This window comes from Centruroides sculpturatus, unplaced genomic scaffold, assembly GCF_000671375.1.
Source record: "Centruroides sculpturatus isolate CEXI.00-Female unplaced genomic scaffold, Cexi_2.0 scaffold476, whole genome shotgun sequence".
Lineage (NCBI taxonomy): Eukaryota > Metazoa > Arthropoda > Arachnida > Scorpiones > Buthidae > Centruroides > Centruroides sculpturatus.
The window spans coordinates 445,528-466,920 of NW_019384596.1; the positions used below are offsets into that span (position 1 = coordinate 445,528).

At 29.6% G+C, this 21,393-nt stretch overlaps 1 protein-coding gene across 2 annotated transcripts in view; it reads right to left on the reverse strand.

Annotated features, from left to right (window-relative positions):
• Nucleotides 1-21,393, reverse strand: part of LOC111624882 (la-related protein 4-like) — a 171,708-nt gene that overhangs the window by 101,572 nt on the left and 48,743 nt on the right. Inside the window, exon 1 of one of the 2 annotated variants that reach the window (XM_023367856.1) lies at nt 9,483-9,937. The exons of the other annotated variant lie outside the window; for it this stretch is intronic. Within the exon in view, the coding sequence (XP_023223624.1) occupies nt 9,483-9,662 (180 nt within the window). The 5' untranslated portion in view covers nt 9,663-9,937. Of the gene's footprint in view, nt 1-9,482; nt 9,938-21,393 lie in introns of those variants that run through there. 2 annotated transcript variants of the gene reach the window in all.

Below are 21,393 nucleotides of genomic sequence, written 5' to 3' on the forward strand. Positions count from 1 at the left end.
TTTTTTGACATAAAGAGCATTCATAAATTTATTCTAAAAGCTGAATCAATCAGTTAACATGTTTATCTTAACACATTAGCAATTATGTGAAGCAATTTATCTAACATAACCTCAAAAATAAACAACAAAAACTGGATACTCCATGACAATGCTAGGCCAAAAGTCATTACTTAATTGGAAAAACACAGAACTGCTATTCTTCCATGAAAATACTATTCCTTGATCTAGCTACTAATGACATTTTTTTTAAACCCAAAGATGGAAAAACTAAAAGATAATAATTTCAATCAATAGAACTCATACAAGACAAAGCTAAGAACATTTTGTGATGCCTAAGAGTTGATTTTCTAAATGTTTATTAAACTGGAAAACTTGTTGCAGAGAGAGTATTGAAACTCAAATTGATTATTTTGAAAAATATTAAATTCCACTCATCACATTTATTTACTGGAGTTATTTATGATTCTTTAAGGTGTACTGTGCTGTGAAATATTAAATTTCTTTGTATCTTAACATATTGAATTTCTGATACATTTCTGGATTTTTTAAACACGTCTTGTATATGTTTTATATATATAATAACAAAGCATTTTCTCTAAACTTTTATTTTGTAAGTAAGCAGTTTTTTCCAGAATAGGAATAAAGCTGATGTTCATTAGTTCACATATATAGTAGTAGTGTTCATTATATCATTATAAAATATAACAATATTATACACACACACAATAATATATATATATGTATTCACACAAGATAAAATAATTATAGGGTATGTTTAAGTTGTTATAACCTATTTCAAATCTTTTGCAGAAATTATAAATTAAAAAAACCAGTGAAAATTAAAAAAATTTAAGTGTTACATCATATAACATTGTGCCAGAAGGCACAATGTTATATGATGTAACACTTAAATTTTTTAAAAATTCAAACATTTTAAAGAATTTTTGTTCCTTAGCTTAGGTAACTAAGTTATTTCTGCTGGCCTTAAAAATTTCCAACTTTTCCAAATGTCTGTATGTGAGCATGTACTTCAGCATCTGAGGCATAAATAGCTAACACTGTGGAAAATGGAGCTTTTGTGATTGACTTAGTGTAACTGTAGGTACTGTTGTAGTGGACATACTGTGGCTCCAATATATATTGCAATTGCTTTCCCAATCTGTTGTCTGATATCAGTATAGAATAAACCTCTGAAAGCTTAACAATTATGGGGGATTTTGTTATTTCTTAGTAATGAGTACACTGTATGCCATTTTTTAACACTATGTAGTGCAACCACTCAACCACTTGGTGTTTTTTCATATTAATTTTTATTCAGTTCAATTGATCAACTGAACTGAATAAAAATTAAGATGAAAAATGCCAAGTGGTCAAGTTTTTCAGTCAACTTTGGGTAAATAAAGGAGAAAGTTGACTTTGACGCGTTGGAATCACAAACATGTTGGGTTCACACTGAGCGCGTGAGAGAACAAGACTCTCATGCACACTCATGATCCACTCGGAAACTTGGACCGTTCCATCAGTCCCCACTACATAACATCAGTGGTTGCACTACATAGCGTTAAAAACAGAATAAATAACAACACGGTTTCAAAATTACTAATATTGTATGGTTTCTTTTGTATGCAATAGTCATGTTGTTAGCTCTTCCGATTTCCTGGTAGATGGGTTTTGGGATTTTGTACTCTTGAATTAGTCTTTGAAAATTCTGGGTCAATAGTCATGTTGAATTATTATTCATGTAATTTACTATAACACCCTTTCCTGTTGTAGAAAAATACATACATGCTGTTTCTATCAATGTTCAGAAATCTGCTACATTAAATGAATATGGATCGTGTGTAACATGGCAGGAATAAAACTTGATTGGTAAGTTGGCTTATGATATATAGCTGTCTTGGTCTCTTGTTTTTCAATGATAATGTTAACATGTAGAAAGTTGTGTTATTGCATTGCATCGGGTAGAAGGGTTGTTTATTTGTAAAAAGTGTACTTTGTAAGGGTACTTTTGTTCCAGGCATAAGTATAGTCCAAACTTATTGGTGTTGATGGATCTTATGCATTCTTATCAAGAAATTGCAATAGCCAACACACTGACCACATCATACAAAAATGAACCATACAGTGTACTCACTATTTAGGAACAACAAAGACCCCATAATAGATATGAACTACAGTGGTACCCCGATATACTTCTGCTTTAGAATATGTCTGATTCGGAATACATCCTCTTTGGAGGAAACAAATTTTGCTCGGTATACGACTTAATTCAATTATACACGCCTACAATTAGCACTATCGATGTATTAGACCAGACTAGACAATCGCAGTGCCACTGTTTATAACATTGTTAAATTTCTTTTTATTTTAATTTGTAAGTAAAATGTTATTATTTTTATTAATCATGAATTGCAAAAAGGCAACAGAAAAATAAAAAAAATGACTAAAATCATAATGGAACTAAAAAAAAGATTGTTGAGAAATATAAAGGTGGCATGCGTGTTCAAGATTTAACTGTTGCATATCATATTCCGAGAACGACAATATCGACAATCATGAAAAATAAAGACATTATTAAATTTGCTAACATTGCGAAAGGGGTTAAATCAATTTCTAAACATAAATCGAAGACATTAGATCATGTTGTGAAATTGCTTTTGCTTTGGATAACTGAAAAACAGTGTGCTGGCGACAGCGTATCAGAAGCAATTATTTGCGAGAAAGCTAAAAAGATACATGCTGATCTCATGAAAAATCAAGCAGGAACTAGCCAGGAAAGCGAGGTGTTTAAAGCCAGCCATTCTTTTTACATGAGAACGGATTAATTATTTTTACATAACTTCTTATGGGAAAGGTTGGTTTGGTATACGTCCTATTCAGTATAAGTCCAAAGACCAGGAACGGATTAAGGTCGTTACCGAGGTTCCACTGTAATAGTTTCTTCTATACTGATATTGGACAAAAGAACAAGAAAGCAACTATAGTATATCAGAATACAGTATGTCCATTAAAGCAGTGCCTAAAGGAACATTAATGAGGAATGCATTGGGGTCACTCAATCAAACTCAGTCAGGTTATAGTGCATCCCCAACAACTGACATGTGCCAAACATTAAGGTCAATACTCAAAATTAAAGGAAAAAATTGAGGTTGAAAATTGCAAATCACTTAAAACCTTTAGAATCTCCATCATTTATAGAGTGACCAGTCTCAGACCAGCCTCATAATCATGAGGTTGGTGTTTTCAAACTTGGTGGTATCAATGTAATGTTTTTTTTTCTAAAACTAAAATTTTCACTTTATTCTTGGTACTTCTCTGGGACAATACAGTATACAGTAATACCTCGACTTACGCGAACTCGAAGTTACGCAATTTTCAAATCTCGTCAATTCGTCTTTGAGTGCCACGCAACTCTTAATTATTCACTTCCCCCACACTATTATTCAGCTTACATGTTCGGACGTGTCGCACAGAATCGACGCATAGCTACAATTTATTTTGTGTTATTTATTTCTGTGTTTGTTATATCTACGGAGATTTGAGAGACTCTATGTGGTGATTTCTTGTAACCGTGAACAAATCAAAAGACAAGATAAGATTAATAAGAACATTTATTAGCTTACATACATCCAACTTGGATTTTACACAAATTGCGAAATTATACCTCGACTTATGCGAATTCGACTTTTGTGGTTATCACTCGGTCCCACCTATCGCGTGAGTTTGGGGTATTACTGTAATAAATTTAAAATTGATTTAATTTTAGAAAACTACAAATGCACAATAAACAAGGAAATAAAACAATAAAATAATCTATTTCAAGTGACAAGTCAATGTCAAAAGCAATTAAAAATTACTAGCTAATATTATTTATTTAAAAACAAAACATTTTCTGTATTTGCATGTACAGTACGTACTTACTCTGGCAACAAAGTCATTGTTTATCCTAAATGTATCTATAATTGACAAGACTATGTCTCGTCTCTAAAATCACACTGCATGTCAATGGCTGCACACCTTAGAAGTATGCAGGACACGTCAGAAGTTGCAATTTGGCACAGAGTAGTTGGTGCCCAAATCATACGCACATAAAATAAACCAGACTTGTAGGTAGTCAGGGGACCACAACTAGGTCAAAAGATAATACAAAATGCTGACACTGTTTCTACGAATAGGCGCGAGTGCAAGATTTACGCATGCGTTGCTCAGTCTTTCTGAAACATAGTCTCATCCCAAAAATGGCTTTCCATTTTACTTGTTGCATTTTCGTTAGCTAAAGAATGAAAAGATGGCTTCGATATTTCATGCTAACATCAATAGCATAAAAATGTGTTTTGCAGAGAATCACTGCATGACAATATTACAAAGTTTACATATTGTAAAAGCATCCTTCAAAATCAAGACCTAATTGCAGCTGAAGATTCTTTATCAATTTCAGAAGTTGCAAAGACAGTAGGGAAAAAAAAAATACATTAATATGTTTACCAATGTGATGCGGTATGAATGATACTCCTCCAAATTAGCTGATAATGGAGAAGTGTTTTTAAACATTAATCAAATTTGTTTTTCTGGTGACAAACAAATCTTCTTATTGTAAATATCTGCATTTATTCAATGTGCACACTGCAGAAATATGTTTCAAATGCTTCTACGACAATTAACATCCACAAAATTGTCCTCCCAGAAAGCAAACAGATTTAATAATGTTAATAATGTCGTTTTTATTAACAAAATTGGCCTTGAATAATGATAATTTTGTTTAAATCTAATTGTCTTCCTGAATAAATTATAAATAAATATTAGTATCTTGGAAAGTTTGGGATAGAAATAAAATGAGCACTTCCAACCGGAACTCATCGGATCCGGCCGAAACCGGAACCGGAACAATGTTGCAAATTCCGGGTGGACCGGATTTCTGGTACATTTCTAATCTGATTTTAAATAATTCTTAGCCTTGTTTGTTTATTTTTATTAATCTTCAATTTGAAAGAAAAATATCTGGCTGCCATAAAGTAGCGAATCTAGCAGTATGGAATGGAGGACANCAAGAATAAATTTAAATTATACTTTGTATAAATTACATTGATACCACCAAAATTCGAAGCACCAACCTCACAATTATGAAACCAGCACATCCCCACTGAGCCACCAGCATTCTACAAATGATGGAAATTCTAAAGGTTTTAAGTGATTTGCAATTTTCAATCTCAATTTTCTCATTTAATTTTGAGTATTGCACCTTACTGCTTGGCACATGTCAGTTATTGGGGGTGCACTATAACCTGACTGAGTTTGACCAAAATCAGTAATCTCAATGTTATTCTTTCCCCTCTTAAGTCAATCATAAATGCTCAACCTCCCACAATGTTAGTATTAGCTAGTGTACTTCAGCATCTGAGGCAGAGACAACTACATCTATGCTTCAGATGCTGAAGTACAGTACAGTTCCACATATTCAAGACACCCTTCCAATCTCAGACATTTGGAAATCTTTAAGGCCAGCAGAAATAACTTAGCCATCAATTATAAAGACAGCCTGCAATATCCTGTTGAAGGTTTAGAGACACTGATTGAAATCCGATAAAATGAAACAAGTTTTGCAACATGATTTACACATCATCTAATCAAATGACTTTTTTTCTTTTTTAATTTACACATTCCTTTCGATAGCACATTCCACAATTGAATATACAGGTATACCTCGTCTTATGTCGGTAATTGGTTCCAGGAAAACGACTTAAGTCGAAAAACGACGTAAGTCGAATTTACTTGTCTCTGAATCTACTTGTCACTAGGCTAAACCATAAATTACTATTCCCAGTTCTGTATTTTATTTATTAATGCATTTTTAATAATATATGGTTAATAAGAATCTATTTTAAGCTTACAAACAAATAAATTTTAGTTTTTAATAGAGTACAGAAAAAAGTAATCTAAATTTACGAATGCATGTACTGTACTGTAAATACAGTACATACTTGTAAATGTATATATTTTAATATGATTTTATGTGCTTTAAACGCTTTTCTAGTGATATTACGACTTCAATATTTGTGGCGGACGGACGTAAAGTCGAATAAAATGACTTAAACTTGATTTTTATTTTTCCGTATACTTTTTTTACAAACGACATATAATCGGGAACGACGTAACTCGAAACGACGTAAGTCAAGGTATACCTGTATTATGTACCATTAATATGGTTGTTTAAGACAACTAAAAATGTTTGTTTTTACATTAAGATGTAAGTTTAAAATGATGGTTTTTTGGTTTATTGGTGTGTTTTGAGATATCTATGAGCTATTTTATATGCACTATATAGTTTTACTAAGTGACAATTGATATTTCTTAATCATTTTTCTATCTAGAATGATATTCTTTCTTTGAATTTTTAACAATCAAACCCTGTTAATACAAAGTTGAAAGGACTAAAAATTGGTACTTTGTATTAACAAAATTAATTGAACTTGTTAACATTAAAATGTCTAACCTTCCTTGTCCATGAAATCACAAATCTACTTCACATTAATGCAGATTTTACATAACCGATAACATAATAATGGAGCAACTAACTTATATTTGGAAATATAAGCCAATCCAAACTATCAGAAAATTTTGCTTTAATGTAAAAGATGTAAAGAAATAAACTGTCAAATTTTAAATTAATTGAAATTTCAACTGATTTGAAAGTTAGTTAAAATAATTATTTTCAATTGAAGCATTGAATGATTTCTGGCAATTAACATAAATTTAAATAAAATTGCACCTTTTCAAAATTAAAAATATAAGAAAACTGTATATTTTATCACTGTTAATATTTTAAATTATATATTATTACAAAGCAGATATAACATTATTACATAATTTAATTCAGACTATTCAGTCTAAATAAAAAAAATTTAAACATTACTTAAGAGAGCAAAATAAAATTTTACATTATAACTAAAATAAAACAGACTGAAATATAGGAGTCATTAATTTACTATCAGAAATACTTTAAAATCTTCCAACAAATCGTCAGCTGCTTTCTACTAAAACAACTTTCAAATCAAAACAAATTAAGATAATTTGAAATTTAATTTGATATAATAAATCACTAACTTTATGTATTTCAATCTGGTTTTTAAATCTGGACAAATAATTTTGTATATTTTTCTAATTAAAAATAATAATGGTATACTTTAATTTCATTTAACATACTATTCATAATGGAAATCTTTCCTAACAAATTGTCATGAAAATCATACAGAATTACAAATTCATAAGCCTGAATAAAATAGGATTGAAACTTAAAATCTGACAAACAAGGAAAAATTAACAGAATGCAAGATTTATAATTATACATATAATCAACAATTAAATACTAATTAATAATACAATAATTTACATGTCAGATTCTATTCCATTGCAAAATACAACAACACAGCATTAACATACACAAATACATAAAAATTTCAAATTTCTGAAACTTGTTCAGAGACTAAATTCATCCTAAAATATATACAAAAAAAAAGAAAAGCAATTTTTCTTAAGTAACCGCTTCATAATTTAATTGTTTTTTATTTATTCTACCACCACAAAGGAAAATTATAACTAAACTTATCAGTAATTTATTTAATGAGATGATTTTTAAAACCAATCTATGATAAACAAAATACTCATATTTCATTTATGAGTTACTTATAAATAGTCTAGCAATTATACTATGAAAACAACAAATCATACTTACTTCTTTTTTCTGCATCTCAGTTTTTAATCTATCTAAAAACAAAAACTGATTCTAAATCATCATCTGTTATTGTTTCTGCATAAACAAGCTCTAACATTTTCTAAATATTTTAAAATTTATAATGTTTGAATTTAGTCACTTTTATCATATTTAAAATCAACTGACTCATAGTTACTTCACGTTAACTGAAAAATAATTCTTATACTGTATTTTTCTGAAAATCTATGCATTGTTATATAACTTATATAGCTATCAGTTCCATATAATCATCATCATCATCACCATTAAATAATATAAGAATTTCATAATAAATTAGCATATTAATTCTTGTATATTTTAAATTGAACACACCTCTTAAATCTTAGTTTCCGAAAACAAAAAATTGCTACAGAATATTAGTATTTTTAAACATTTATATTGCTACATATTTTTATTCAGTGGATAATTGCAAATAAATTAATACAGTCAATGAATCTATTTTTGATAGGTTATTAAGTTACATAATAAAAATTTAATCAAAAAAACTCGTTTATTGAAAAAACAAAACATAACTATTTATTTAAATATACAAAAAGCAATTTTATATGTATTTTTATTGCCTGTTTTATGTATAGCACAAATTAAAAATCTGTTTGTCTTATGGAAAGTTGACTTAAAAAAAAAAAAAAAAGCAATTTCTACAGAAAAATAATGTAAAAACTATTTTCATTTTAATAATAAAACAGTTTATTATTTTAATGACAGTAAATTTATATCAAATATCAGTTTTAATCGTCTTGTTGTATTTTAAAAACACACAAAAAAAATCATCATGTTAATTTTTTTAACAACTTTGACAGAACAGACTGTCAATTTAATACCGTTCATTAATAAACATTTGCTACTTCGAACGGACAAAAATACTATGCCACGTTAACAGATGGAAACTTATCCGCAACTGATTATGTGAAATAAATAACGAATCTTCCGTTTATGTATTTTAAAAATGAATAAATAATTTTATTAATATTTTACAATCGATTTTCTTTTCGTTTCCGATTAAAATAAAACGGAAAGTGCAATAACCTTTTTATTTTATCCGTAAGTCGAAAGAAAATATTCGTATTTTTATTTTCGTTATCGGAAGAACTCGTCTACGAGAGTAGAAATGTTATTTTTTTTTTTCCATAAACGCATCGGAGAAAATTTCATCGAACGGAAATAAACAAACGAGACGATGTAACGCCGTCAAAATCATTATCACCTATCAGTCGTTTATATCAACTATCGTCGAAACAGACATTCATTTCGCTTTTAAACGCGACGGGAGAAATAAATGACAAATGCGCGACGATTACACATCGGTTGTCTATCCACCTTGACATCTGTTGCTACGTTAGTAAATCTGCTAGACGACACTCTTCGATAAAACTGCATTCTGCTTTGTGACTTCTTTTATCCGAATTTTCCTGCATATAAATGCACATCCTGGTCATAGAGTCGCGTATTTCCAACCAGGAAATTGTAATGAAAATGCTCAACGACGAACATTACTCCTCTCTCACCGACTAGAGATAATCCATATGTTGGATGATAATTACGGTAAATAATTCGATTCGACGATAAATAACACTCTTGACAATTAAACGCTTTACATTTCGATTATTTTAACTCCTCTTCTCGTCAAAATCCGATTAGTCGCTCGAAAAAACAACAATAATAATAATAATAATAATATCCGTTTTTACTATTGTTTTGTAAATTGTCGTCTTACCTTCTGTATAATAAAACACCTCGGACTATAAGCGCAACATATGTAAGTCCCGCGAGAATCAAAGCTAGAATTTGGTGAAGAAGACCAATCGTTCCAACGTTGAGGTACGGGAAATCGGGCCGGCCCGCCTAACCAGGCCCGAGTTGACTCCGCTACGCATCGATGACAATATCCGAACATTTCGATTCGGCCGGTTCGCACATATTGTAGCACATCGACACTCGACCGACGGCGGCCCAACGTCGCTACTGCCCTAGCGACGCCTACCTCGCACACTAATACTCATCGTGCCCACGCATCGGCGAACCTTTCAGCTAGCAGGAAGACCCGTGTTCTAACGCTCGAACGAGGTCTTCCGCCTCTTATTTAGCCTCTGGCATTATCCGACTAAGACCGATGTCATACGAAGCGAATAGATAATTATTATTCGGTTTTGATAAAAATCGATTTAATGTGACATAAAACGAGCCAGATGTTTACGTCAAAAACTCGAACGACCCGCTAACCTTTATCCAGACTTTAAGGAACGGGTTTTAACCAGCGAGCAAAAAAAAAAATAAAAAAGAAAAAACTTTCGAATATTTAAATATCACGTGTACATATATCTCAGACAATCGAAACTCGTTTCCTTAGTATTTTTAAACTTTCCACTGGAGTTTGTTCTGTAACAAGCGCATTTTCCGCGCTACTCGTTTACATTTGACAAAAACTGATTGAAAATTCCGTAAATATCTCAATCGCGCATATTAAATATATTTAAATGAACTAATCGACACTGAATTTCTACTATTCCAGTTAGACGACATACTTGCATACTATAACAGAAAAAAAAATAATAATAATTAAAAAGTTCTATTAAGAGGTGACGGTACGATGTATAAAATTTCCCCGTTAATGATCCTTCACTTAATTAAAAATATAGCAAAACAAATCTCGAAAAATAACAGAAAGAAATATCGATCAATCACAAAATTTGACTATAAATGACATATGCATTTATCAAACGAATCATTATGCTAGAACATCGTTCTTCCGTGACTACGACTTAACTAAATATATAGAACGTCGTTTATGCTCTAGCTAGTTATGTTTTTTATATAAATCTTACACTATTCATTTTTATTATTATACTAATTAATAAATTAATTAATCTGGAATTTTTTTTTATTAATCTTAATTTACTAAATTTTGTAGGGTTAATCGATGAAGAAATCAAATACCATATATTTCTGATTTCCTATAATAATAATAAAATAAACAATTATAAAACGGGGTTCTTTCCGAATAACCTATACTACAGGTAAATCAGTCAAATGTCACTTGCAGGAATGGAAAATGGCACTTTTCCAACACATCGCTGAAGAAACAACCAAGGACACTTTTGTATATTTTTCTATTATAAACTGTTCAATAAATTAAAAGTTGATCATTTCATTCGTTTTAACCAATATAATTACTATGAATCATTTTAATTATTATTAAGATCTATATAAACAGTGAATTTTAAAATAAAAGTATTTCTATTATTATAAAAGTTACTTTTGAAATTTTTTTTCTTCTAGCTATGTATTTTTTAAATTATACACACCAAATAATCTTAGCAGTGTCTAATATTTATGTAGTTTAATACTGCCAACAATATAAATATGATGTTTATTATGATAATGTTAATTTTTTAATAAAAAATTAGCTTTCTTAAATATAATAAATAGTCAAATACAATAGTCCTTAAAACAAATTACACGCATACTTATAAATATATAACCTGTGTGTAATTTGTTTTGAGTATAATATTCAGTTTTAATATAATATTGAATATATTAATATATATATTTGTTTTGATTTATCGGCTCTTAATATGGTAAGTTTGTTATATTTCAAAAAATTATTTAATTATCTTTTTATTGGATTAAAAAATTTAATTGTTGGAACCAAAATATAATTTCTTTATTTCTTTCATACATACTGTATATTTTTGTAGTTCTTTTGCAATCTTATTTTTTAAATTTGTTTTCTGTTCATTTTCATTCTAATATCTAATATTTGATATTGCTTGAAGATAAAATTGAAGATTTACTAAAGAATGATTATGTTGAACATAGTAAGTAAATTAAAGTAACGATTGATATTTGAGAACTAATTATTTGTTCACAAATATCAATCATTGCTTTAATTTACTTACTATGTTACACGAATACAAGAATTGAAGAAAAATAAAGTGAAACAAATACACAAGCATACAGTATATACTAACAATATAATGAAAGAATTATCCAATACCTACAATACACTTATCTCATGATTCCTTGTTTCTATCATCAAGTATTGAAGTATAATTAACTATTCAGTTAGTATTATTTTAGTCTAATCGCAATAAGCACTAACTGCCATTAGCATCTAGTATTAGTAATGTAAACTAACTTCTTCACTATTCAAGAAAAAGAAATCTGTTATAAAAATATATTCAAAAACTAAATATTCCAATTATTATAGCTACAACCAACAGACTGCCGAAAATCTATCGGGCTAGTTTTATGCTACTTATTATTTTTATAAATTCACAATAATTTGCCTCATTTTATAAAACTTCAACTCCATGTTATACAAATCTAAGTAAATAATGTTAAAATAATGTTAGAACAATTCATCACAAAATCAACAAAACACAGCTAAAATTATATTAAAATACAAATCTTAAAATTATAATAATCCAAACAAAAACAGCTGAGATGTAAAAAAAAATTTCAAGTAAAAAATTATGACAATTTAGACAACAATTAATTCTTTTTCTTAGGAGTTTTTCTCTCATAAAGATAGGCTTGGCACTTTGAAACAGTAGTATCCACAAGTTTTTTATTATTGTTTCTTACATTTCACTTTGAAGCACCAAGCTTTTCTTTATGAGAGAAAAACTCCTAAAAAAATTTTGACTGTCATTTAAATTCTCATTATTTTTTACTTGGTGTAATTTTTTACATCTCAAATGTTTTTGTTTGGATATCAATTGGTTTTTGGTTAATGATTGCGTTACTTCAAGACCTAAAATGATGACGTACAGTTTTGTCAGAACTTGACAATGACCACCAACTGAGCACTTCACAGTTTAGTAAAATTTTTATAAAAAGTTTAATTCACATAAATTTGAGCTTTTGTTATTCTGAATAACATTTTGAATAGAAATCATTTGTTTCAAAGAACTTTTATCCTTTACAAGCACAAAATTAAGCTATAAAAGTAAAATGGTTGTATGGGGAGCCCCTGTGAACTTTGACTTATTGACCCAAAAGATTTGCAAGCACATGATAATAAGGAAAACTTAAGTTTCAAATTTGAGCTTTCTAGACCCAGTAGATTTTTTCTCTAGAAGTATCTGCAGTGCTGGATGACGAAAAGAAGAAAATAGAGGTTTTTTTTTTTTGGCAATTTTTGAACTTTTCAATTGCTTATATTTCAGCAACTCCTTTAGAGAAAAACCTGAAATTTTACATTCTATCTAAGAAAACGAGTATCTTTCAAACAAAATATTCAGAATTACTGCATTTTGGGGAGGAAAAATTAACCACTGAAAACTGACAACTCTGATTCCTGTATGTATAGTCACAGTGTGTGACTTTTTCACTTGGCATAGAATTACCATCATGCCTCTCATTAAATGTTCTTTTTATCAGCATGTTTCACTAAACATTTTTCTTTCTGTTTTATTTTTGTCAACATATTCTTCCACAATTCTGATAATTCTTCTGCACAGTTGTAATTTATATCACGATCCAGGTCCATCATGTATAAATTATAAATACTTGTTCCAAAGCTCTCAATTTTTGTAAATTGAGTTTATATAGAAGCTAAAATTATGTCAGCCCGATTTAAAGAAATTTAGAAATGATAATTTTGATAGGGAAGATGTTACCAACCAACTTTATATCTGCTAGCATATTGTTTAATTTTACATGATTTGCTTTGTTAACGTTATGTTCTAAAAAAATTACATATTCTTATATCATTTGTTTCATTTTGTTTATTGCAACTCTTAAAGTGCTATCTGGTTTGTTGATGTAATTTTTGTTTGACATGAGAATTTTGTAAAATTCAATATACATTATCTATGTTCCAAAAAATCAGTTCTAAGTAAAAACATCTTTGTAAATATGAAAAACATTCTACTTTGCTTATATTTTGTGTGTACTAATTAACACCAAATACTAAACACCAATTAATTGTTGCCAGCCTGATACATTATTAAATATTATTGTTACTACAATATAAAAATTTCAATCAATAATGAAAATATCAAAAATTGTGACAAATGATATTTTCACCTCTATATATATAAAAATGTCTTAAGTTTACACAAGAATTTGTGAAATAAAATGTAACAGTTTTTAACAACCTAATTTTTAAAAAAATTAGTGTTATATTGTGCCTCTGAAATGAAGCAATAAATTTCTTTACATCAAACATTTTAAATTCACGGTCCACATGCAGCCCATAACGATTATTTCTGCAGCCCAACCATTATGACGACAGTAAGAAATGTTTTAATAAACATTTCATAACTTAACTTTTGCAATATAATGTTATACATATTTATTAATAACAAACTATAACGTTTGCCAATGACTGATTACTATAATTGTGTGCATCCATTTCCCTTAAGCACCTTACATGCAGGCATGCCATTTCCCCCCACTAATACTTATATTATCAGTGAATATTTTAGTTGCCAACTTACATACCACTATCATGTGCCAATGCCACATTATTAGTCTTATACTGACTGTTAGGTGTGCACAACAGGAAATATTTCCCTTTCAGAAAAGAAGAAAAATAGCTTTATTTATGTTATGCTTATTAATTTGTGCAGTTATTCACTGTCTGGTGAGTTAAAAAATAATAGTTTTTTTTAACATTATTAAAATATTCTATTATTTTATGTTAATGATTACTAACTTATTTCAGCCTTTTGTATTCAGCATCTCTATCGAAACCAAGTGGTAGTAAAAATAAATGAAAAATTGCTGATGAACATCAAAATCTCCAAGAAAAGTGGAAATTGGAGTATTTCTGCTATGAAATAAAAAATAAAATAATCTGCTTGATATGTAATAACGCTATTAGTGTTCCAAAGTTATACAACATTAATTGTCACTATGAACAACATAAATCAAAATATGAAAGATATGAGAGACTAATGAGACAAGAAAAGTTGAAAGAGCTCGAATTGGGACTGAAAAAACAAGAGTTCATGTTTACTAATGTATCACAAGAATGTGAATCGGCAGTACATGCAAGCTACATCTTGTCAGAGTTGATAGCTAAACACTCAAAACCTTTGACTGAAGGTGATTTCATCAAGGAATGTCTAATTAAAGCTGAAGAAATTATTTGTCCTGGAAATGTGAAAGCTTTTCAAGCAATCTCTTTGTCTCGAAATACAGCTGCAAAAGGATTTACCAATTTGGCCAACAATTTAAATATTTAGATCAAAGCAAAATCATCTAGTTTCAAAGCTTTTTCCATTGCTTGTGACAAGAATACAGACACTGAAGGTGTAGCTCAATTAGCTGTGTTTCTTCAGGCTTGTGACACAAATTTTAACGTTTTTGAGGAATTATTGGAACTAGTACCAATGCATAACATTACTACAGGACAAGATATATTTAATTGTGTTTTTGAACTTCTGCAAAAATATAATCTACAACAAAAAAGTGAAATTTATGACAGATCCGAGATTCACATACACATTGAGTTCGTATGGTTGTGAGGATATCTGAAGATCATGTCTATAGAGAAGGCATACAAACTCTGCTTGAATTGAAAGCAAGCATAACACACCATATTGCTGCAATTTTTCAAGAAACCTATCAGGCTATTGTTGAACACGCTGTAAGGCACTTTGAACGTGTGATTGACGCAAATGGATTGCACATTGAACAAATGTCGTGAATAAAACCTTTTGAGTGTTTCCATTTTGTGTTTCTTGTTCTTCGCACACTATTTTTTCACCTAGTGGTAGAAATTTAAACTAATTATTTTTTTTGCATTTTCCTTTTCCCCATGGTCCATATAATGTATATACCAAGTTTCATCAAAGTATGTCAACGAGAACGGACTCTATATAGATCTGAGTAGGACAACTTTAATTACAACTACCCTGTATGATTTAAATTTAAAACTGCAAGGTAAATATCAGATCATTATGAACATGTGTTACCAAGTTAAACATTCAAATGTAACTAGTACTTTGGGGAAAGCAGTTGAAAAATAAAGATTTAACGCACGTTCCAACATGCAACATGAACAAGTTTAGGTGAAACTGTATTGTATCAAAAATACTCAGAAAAAATTTTAAGCTTTAGAACTGAATTTGAAACAAAGTTTACAAAGTTTAAATTTTTGGATGACAAGTTTTCTTTGATTTTTTTCAATAAATATAGAATTTATACCTAATCAAATGCAGATGGAATTAATTGAGATCCAGTGTGATTCAGATTTGAAGGCAAAATTCAGTGAAGTCGTCATGCCTGGATTTTACAGATATTTACCTGCTTGGTTTGAAAATACTTGAAAATTTGCACTTGAAATTATTTCCATGTTTGAAAGTACTTATTGATGTGAGCAGTTATTTACAACTATGAAAGAAAATAAGTCTCCTGTCAGATCAAGAATTACTGACATTTACCTTGGGTCAACTGCCAACAAGATTTCCCTCAAAGTAGGAACGATAGTAACAGAGAAGGGATGCCAAGTGCCATTAATTTTATCATTACTTTTTTTATACTATAGTTTTTGAAATAAACTTATGTTTCTATGAATATTAAAGATTTTGTTTTTTTATGGCCCACATAAACTTTGTTTATTTGGCCCTTGTTAGCCTTTCTGTTTGACATGCTTGCTTTACATGATCAAAAATCATGATCATAACAACATAAAACTAAAATTGACTAATAACAAATAATTAAATTGACAATATTAAAAGAAATTCTTTTGTGGTAATGAATTCCACTTTAAAGTAAATATATTTTTAAAATTTCTTTTAGCCTAATTAAATTATTCATTTTGTAATATACAGTAAGATCCCACTAACGTGGGGGATACGTTCCTAGATAACAAAGTGCTAAATGATACAGCATTAAATGAGGAACATGCAACCAAAAATAAACAGATTTTACATTAATTTTAAGTTATTTTTATATTAATTTGCATAATAAATGTTAAATAACAAACAAACCTATACACGCAGAAATGTAAAGTTCATTTTTTGTGATGAAGGTCCTGTCTCCTGAAATTCTTGTTTTCTGCGATAAAGTTGTGTAGTTTCATTTTTTGCTTTCTTTTTCTTTCATTAAGCAAATGTTGGTAGCAAGTGATCTCATCCAAAATGCCTTTGTCTTGCTTTTGCACTCCTTTCAAAATCTGGATCATTCGCTATAGTTAGATCAATGGTTTCAGTTATCTTTATGAAACTTTTACTAAGGAAATCTATAGAGAAATTCTTTGGGTTCTTCATTTTCAGAATCATTATTTTCTAGTTCTACACAAATTCCTTGTTCTGTCAGTTCTTGAATATCATTGTTGGTAAGACTCTCACCATAAACCTGCAGTAACTCCTGCAAAAACTGACGTAAGTTTTAACATCAATATCCTGCTCGTCTACATCTCCTAATTTTGCTGTATCAATTAGGTTGACAATTTAGTCAATCTAACAATACAGCAATAGGCTCTTCTTGTTGAGAATTCTTGAATACCTCCAGCCATAACTTCTTCCACACACCATTCGTGCATTTATCAGTTAATTCTTGCAAAGCAAAGTCGATATTTCCTATGGCATCTGTGATGTTATATTTTTTCCAAAATTGCACATAACAAACATAGATTTAATAAAAATACAGGGCTACTACGAACTGCCACCTTTTGCTGATGGTTTGTGTTCGGGAATAATCATATTATATACGAATCAATGAAATGCTGCAATAATTTGAATCAGCATAAATTTTGAGCTTTTTTTTTAAGGCTTCAAGCAGAGCATGCTATATCAAATCAGTATTAATCAAGGTAGTGTTAAACAAGGTCTTATTTCATTAAAAAAAATTTTCAGAAGATAATATACAGTATTTCAATGACCTCATCAAGTTTTTAACAGAGATAGTACATGAGATTTAATTGTAATAAAAACAGATTAAAATATTATGTAAATAAAACATTCATTAATAAATAAACCTTTTTCATAACACTCTAATTATTTTCATTTATGTTGTAAATGTTAGGTAAAACTGATCACATAAAACACTACATTTGCACATGAAAACTGACGTAAGTTTTAACATCAAATAGCTTATTTCAAACAACAATATAATTATGCCACAGAGCAAAAAGCACAATTTGAAAATATGAACTCATTTCTTCATCATTATTCATACTGAATGCTTATTTCAGATAGCCAAATGTTTAGCAAGAAGAAAAGTTTTCATTCTATTTTAGGACAGCTGTAGCTTCCAAACAAATATAACTAATATAAAAACTATTTAACAGAAATTTGAAATGTTATTACAGTTTTTGGCAGATCAAACATTATTTAAAACAAAACATTTGCATCCTAATTTGTTAATTTTAAAATGATCTATGCACATGTGCTGTACTAATATCGTTTCCTAATCACTTAAAAGTAAAAATTTACAGAATAGCAGACTATTTTAACACATTAAGCGCCAATCAACTCACCCAGGCCATGTGTTGCACAAATGAAACACACGTTATACATTAAAATCTGTACTGTGTTATTTTGGAGAAACACTCCAGCCATAAAACATAATGGAAACAGTTAGTGCATGGCCTGAGGGAACAGAAATTGCTCATGGTTTAGTAAATTTTTTTAATGATAGAATGCTAATAGAAATTTAATTTTTTTTCTTATAAAATATGAAAAATATGCAAAATTTATCTTTCATAATGCTTTTCTTGCACAATTAACATCAATAAGTACAGTACAATATTGTGAAAATATAAAGCACAAAAACAAATATTCAAGAAAAAAATCTTTATTTTCTTTACGTGAATGAAAACATTAAAAAAACAGTAGATATATAATTTTAGTGATTATTCTATTTTTCTTGGGTTTGTATCGGTCTATTTATGCAATCTAGACGTTATGCATTTATGTGATAGATGTTCTGTTGAATTTGAAATCTGATGAAAATACAAGATGGCATAACATGATCAGGAAAAAATCATTCAAGGCCATGGGTTGCAGAATTGCAATATGCCTAAAAATCAAGAAAAAATGTTTTTCAACAAGACGAAATTATATTAAATAGCCATAATTTTTGCACTATTTTGTCCATAAAAAGAAGCATGGCACAGTGTGATATTTTATGCCTTTCTATTGTAGCACTTAATGTGTTAACTAAACTATAACAAATTGTAACACATCTCTTTTATCAAGCTACTGCCTTATTTTATCAACCAAGTGTTTAACTTTATCCTCCCAATTTCTTATTTTGAGCACTCCAGTCCATCTGCCATCTAGATTTATTGAATAATGTGCATTAATAATAAAGTTTAGATGTCTTCCTAATATGTAGATGAAACCTTGTTCAACAATTCTGATGCTATTAAAGTAACACCAGTTTCTGAGGTCCACCAATTGTTTCCAACTTATGGTGACTTCTTTCTCTAGGCCCATCTAATCTAAACTTCTTATACAATACAATTATAGAGATCACATTCTTGTAAATTAATTTAAAATTAGCTACATACAGCAGTGGGCAAAAGTAGGTTTACAGTTAGTATATGAACAACTGTGTCCCTCAGAATGTAAGAAGACAAATAATACAAATAAATAATATGATAATAAATAAATAGTAATAGAAAAATAAATTCTATGCTTTGCATACTCACAACTGAAAACCTGCTTTTGCCAACCCCCATACATAAATTCACAGATTTCTGTGGAAAACTAATAAATAAATTTTCAAAATTCAGTTCAGAAAACACAAAAATAAACTAAAAATCCAATGCAGCATGATATGATCAAACACAATTTTACATCAAAAGAAATTCTAGAAACAGTTTGACACTGATAAAAATGGAAATACAGTAGTTATACATTTGGTACTGGCATGCGTTTTACTGAAATAACAAGATGACCAATCAAATTTCATTTGACCATCTTTAGCTAATTTTTACTTTTGCACATTAATTACCACATTAGCCTATTGTATTCAAATTTCATTGTTCATTTTACACCTACCAACCTCCAGGCAAAACTTCCTATTCATGTTAAAGACCCAATAAGAATCAGATGTGAACTGAATTTTATTCATACAAACAATATCATAATTCTATCAAAGCTTATAAAATGGAATGATTTTGGAAATAAAAAAGTAGCCTATATCCTTTCTGAGACTATCCCATACTGTAGATCCTCCAATAGACACTTGGGTGTCTTAATTAGACAAAATATACTTAATCTCCAGCATATATAAGAGACTTGACCTCTATTCCATTCTCACAAAATTTCACATTCAAACTAGAGATAAAAACAGGGGAAATATTAATCAGTCTTCTTTCCACCACTACTTCCATGGTTTCCCCAGCCCATTCTCTTTCCCGAATAATGAAAACTGCAGGTAATTTGCAAGAACTTTTCCTTTTAGCACACTCCACCATAGTGGAAAAGTGCTTATGTTAGAACTTTTGTGTGTCATTCGGATGTGAATCTGTCAGATTTGCACGTGCATTCTCTGTTCAATCCATTTATTGTACATGTCCACATGCATGCACAACTACAGTGGAACCTTGCTTAACAAGCATAATTCATTCCAGAATCTTACTCATAATGCAAAACACTCGTTAAGTGAAACAATTTTTCCTATATAAATTAATGTAAAATATGATAATGCGTTCCATGCCGAAAAAAATACTCAAATATTTTTATGTATAACGTTTATTCAAAGAATACAATATACATCGTTAAGGAGTGCGAATCATCTTTATCTTTTCTTCTAGCATGGAACCAACCTGGAATGCAAATTCAATTTGCAGAAAATTAAAAAAAATCGAAATACAGTAATTTCTAATATTTAATTATAGCATTTACATAGCCCAAGAATTTGGCATATCATTTGGTGTGTTTATTATATAATGAGCTATGGTTGTTGACGTTTATATGTAATATGTTTGAACACAAGTTTGGCAAAATGCACGATCACAAGCAATACTAAGATGTTAGCGAAACAAGTGCTAAACACAGAATGATGTAGTAAGCGCACAATCCAGGACTTCATTTTTTTTCCAATTTGTTTTGCTTGTTATGCGAATTACTCATTATGAGAGGTACTTGTTAAACAAGTTTCCACTGTACTTGATTCTAAGAATTTATAAAATTTATTTTGAACAAAATTAATATTTGATTCGCTTTTGTAGAGCATTGACCAAGCTTGTTTATTTAATAGAAAAGCCCAGTACTACAAAACAATGTTACTACCATAAGCATAAAGTTTTTACTATATTACTATATCTGCAATTCTGTTGGAGTCATCATCAACATCAAGTTTACCTTCTTTATCATCATTGCGGTAGATAACAACTACATTATATATTGTAAGCATGGCAGTAAAAGATTCACATCCAACAGAAAGCCATATTTAAAAAACTGACATCAGGGAAAACCTTGTTGATGTAGCATCAAAAATGTTTTCCCAATACAGTAGAACCTCGAAAACTCGGCTCTCGATAACCCGGCACTCCGTATAACTCGGCCACACCCTGGCAGGGCAAAAAAATCCTTAATTAATTAATTTTCATTATAGACAGCTTTATAAAAGTATAAAAGCTCTCATAAAGTATTTTTTCTGAGGTCTGTCTTATCAGGTAAATTACTGTACATAGCGTATTCATTAATTTTCATTTTCAT